The sequence below is a fragment of the Sorex fumeus genome, unplaced genomic scaffold (assembly GCF_029834395.1).
Source record: "Sorex fumeus unplaced genomic scaffold, SorFum_2.1 ptg000265l, whole genome shotgun sequence".
In the NCBI taxonomy this organism is placed as follows: domain Eukaryota; kingdom Metazoa; phylum Chordata; class Mammalia; order Eulipotyphla; family Soricidae; genus Sorex; species Sorex fumeus.
Genome location: NW_026606322.1, coordinates 26888073 through 26889700, shown reverse-complemented (window position 1 = coordinate 26889700; position 1628 = coordinate 26888073). Strand labels below are relative to the sequence as shown.

Below are 1628 nucleotides of genomic sequence, written 5' to 3'. Positions count from 1 at the left end.
CAGGTAGGGTGCTTGCTCTGCACGCAGATGACCTGGGTTCGATTCCCAGCATCCCATATGCTCTCCCAAGCATCACCAGGAGTAAATCCTGAGTGCAGAGAGAGCCAGGAGCAAGCCCTGAGTGTGGCCCCTAAAACAAATAAATAAAATAACGCATTCAATCACCAATCAGATTAAGTAGAGATTATATTATCTCCCACTAGTATCCCCCTTCCTCCATCCCACAAAGCAGCCAAGTATGGAAAAGATCTGTTTTCTGAACCCTGTCTGTGTATTTTATGATTTAAATGACAGCAGGAGGAAAGCATGCCCACTACACCCAACCTCACACAGACACTGGAAGATGCCTTCCAGAAGATTTTTATTACTTACATGGACGACTGGCGCAGGAACACCTCGGCTCAGCAGGAAGCCCTGCAGGCCAAAGTGGACGCCGAGAACTTTAACTACGTCATCTTGTATCTGATGGTGATGATTGGCATGTTCTCATTCATCATCGTCGCCATCCTGGTGAGCACGGTCAAGTCCAAGAGGCGGGAACACTCCAATGATCCCTACCACCAGTACATTGTGGACGACTGGCAGCAGAAGTACCGGATGCAGGTCTCAAGCCTGGATGAGCCCAGGGCAACCGTCCATGAGAATGTGGGCGCAGCAGGATTCAAGATCTCTCCTTAATAAGTGGCTGCATGGGGTTGGAGCGATAGCACAGCGGGTGGGGCGTTTGTCTTGCACACAGCCGACCCGGGTTCGATTCCCAGCATCTCATATGGTCCCCCCAGCACAATCAAGAGTAATTCCTGAGTGCAGAGCCAGCAGTAACCCCTGTGCAATGCTGGGTGTGACCCAAAAAGCAATACTACGACAACGACGACGACTACTACTACTACTACTAATAATTAGTGACCACAGCTGAGAGTCAGCATCTCAGAGCTGGAGCCCAACCTGATTCTCACTAAAAGACACCAAGTTCCTCGCCTTCCATGAAGCCCGTCAGTGGAGATGATGAGATTGATTGATGTAGATGGGTGATGTGCCAGTCTCTGTGATTTCTGCTTGCTCGTTGGAACGATATTTCACACCAAAGAACTCTTACAAAGAACTCTTCCCTTTCAGGGCTGCCTTAATCAAAGTCAATATTGAAAATTAAGTCAAATTGGAAAGGAAGCACCTGGGTCATGGCGGGTGGGGGTGGGGGTGGGGGGTGGGGAGAAAGGTAGAGATTAATGAATCATCGGACAGTCTTGCTCATGATCCATTATGTGTGTGTGTGACTAATTACATTTGTAAATAAACCAGAAGCTGAGGTTCAAAAATCTATCGCTTACATACTGAATCGATACAGGAGTGTTTGTTTACTAATTCACACAAGGGGACATGATGAATAGACAGGATCCTGGGGTTATTTTACAGGTACATTTTTAAAGCATTTTACTTCTTTGCACGTCTCAAAACTGACAGAAATCCGAACGGTTCTTAAAGGCAAGTAGTCCTCACCAGAGAAGGACAATCGTCATGAATCACTTGGAAAATCTATTTTTAAACTAGCATTTAAAATTTCACAGAAAAACCACTTACGAGTTCTTGCTATTATAGAAAAGAACATGACATTACTTCATAAACAACTT

The 1628-nt window shown here is 45.9% G+C and overlaps 1 protein-coding gene across 1 annotated transcript; it reads left to right on the top strand.

Moving 5' to 3' along the window:
- The first annotated feature begins 306 nt into the window (after positions 1 to 306).
- KCNE2 (potassium voltage-gated channel subfamily E regulatory subunit 2) lies at positions 307 to 678 on the top strand. Its single transcript, XM_056109415.1, has one exon. It carries the CDS (start codon positions 307 to 309, stop codon positions 676 to 678), a length of 372 nt encoding a protein of 123 aa, XP_055965390.1.
- Positions 679 to 1628: the final 950 nt, after the last annotated feature.

Bases quoted from the DNA above. Each gene is read 5' to 3' on its own strand.
- KCNE2 (XM_056109415.1), top strand. From the start codon at position 307: ATGCCCACTACACCCAACCTCACACAGACACTGGAAGATGCCTTCCAG.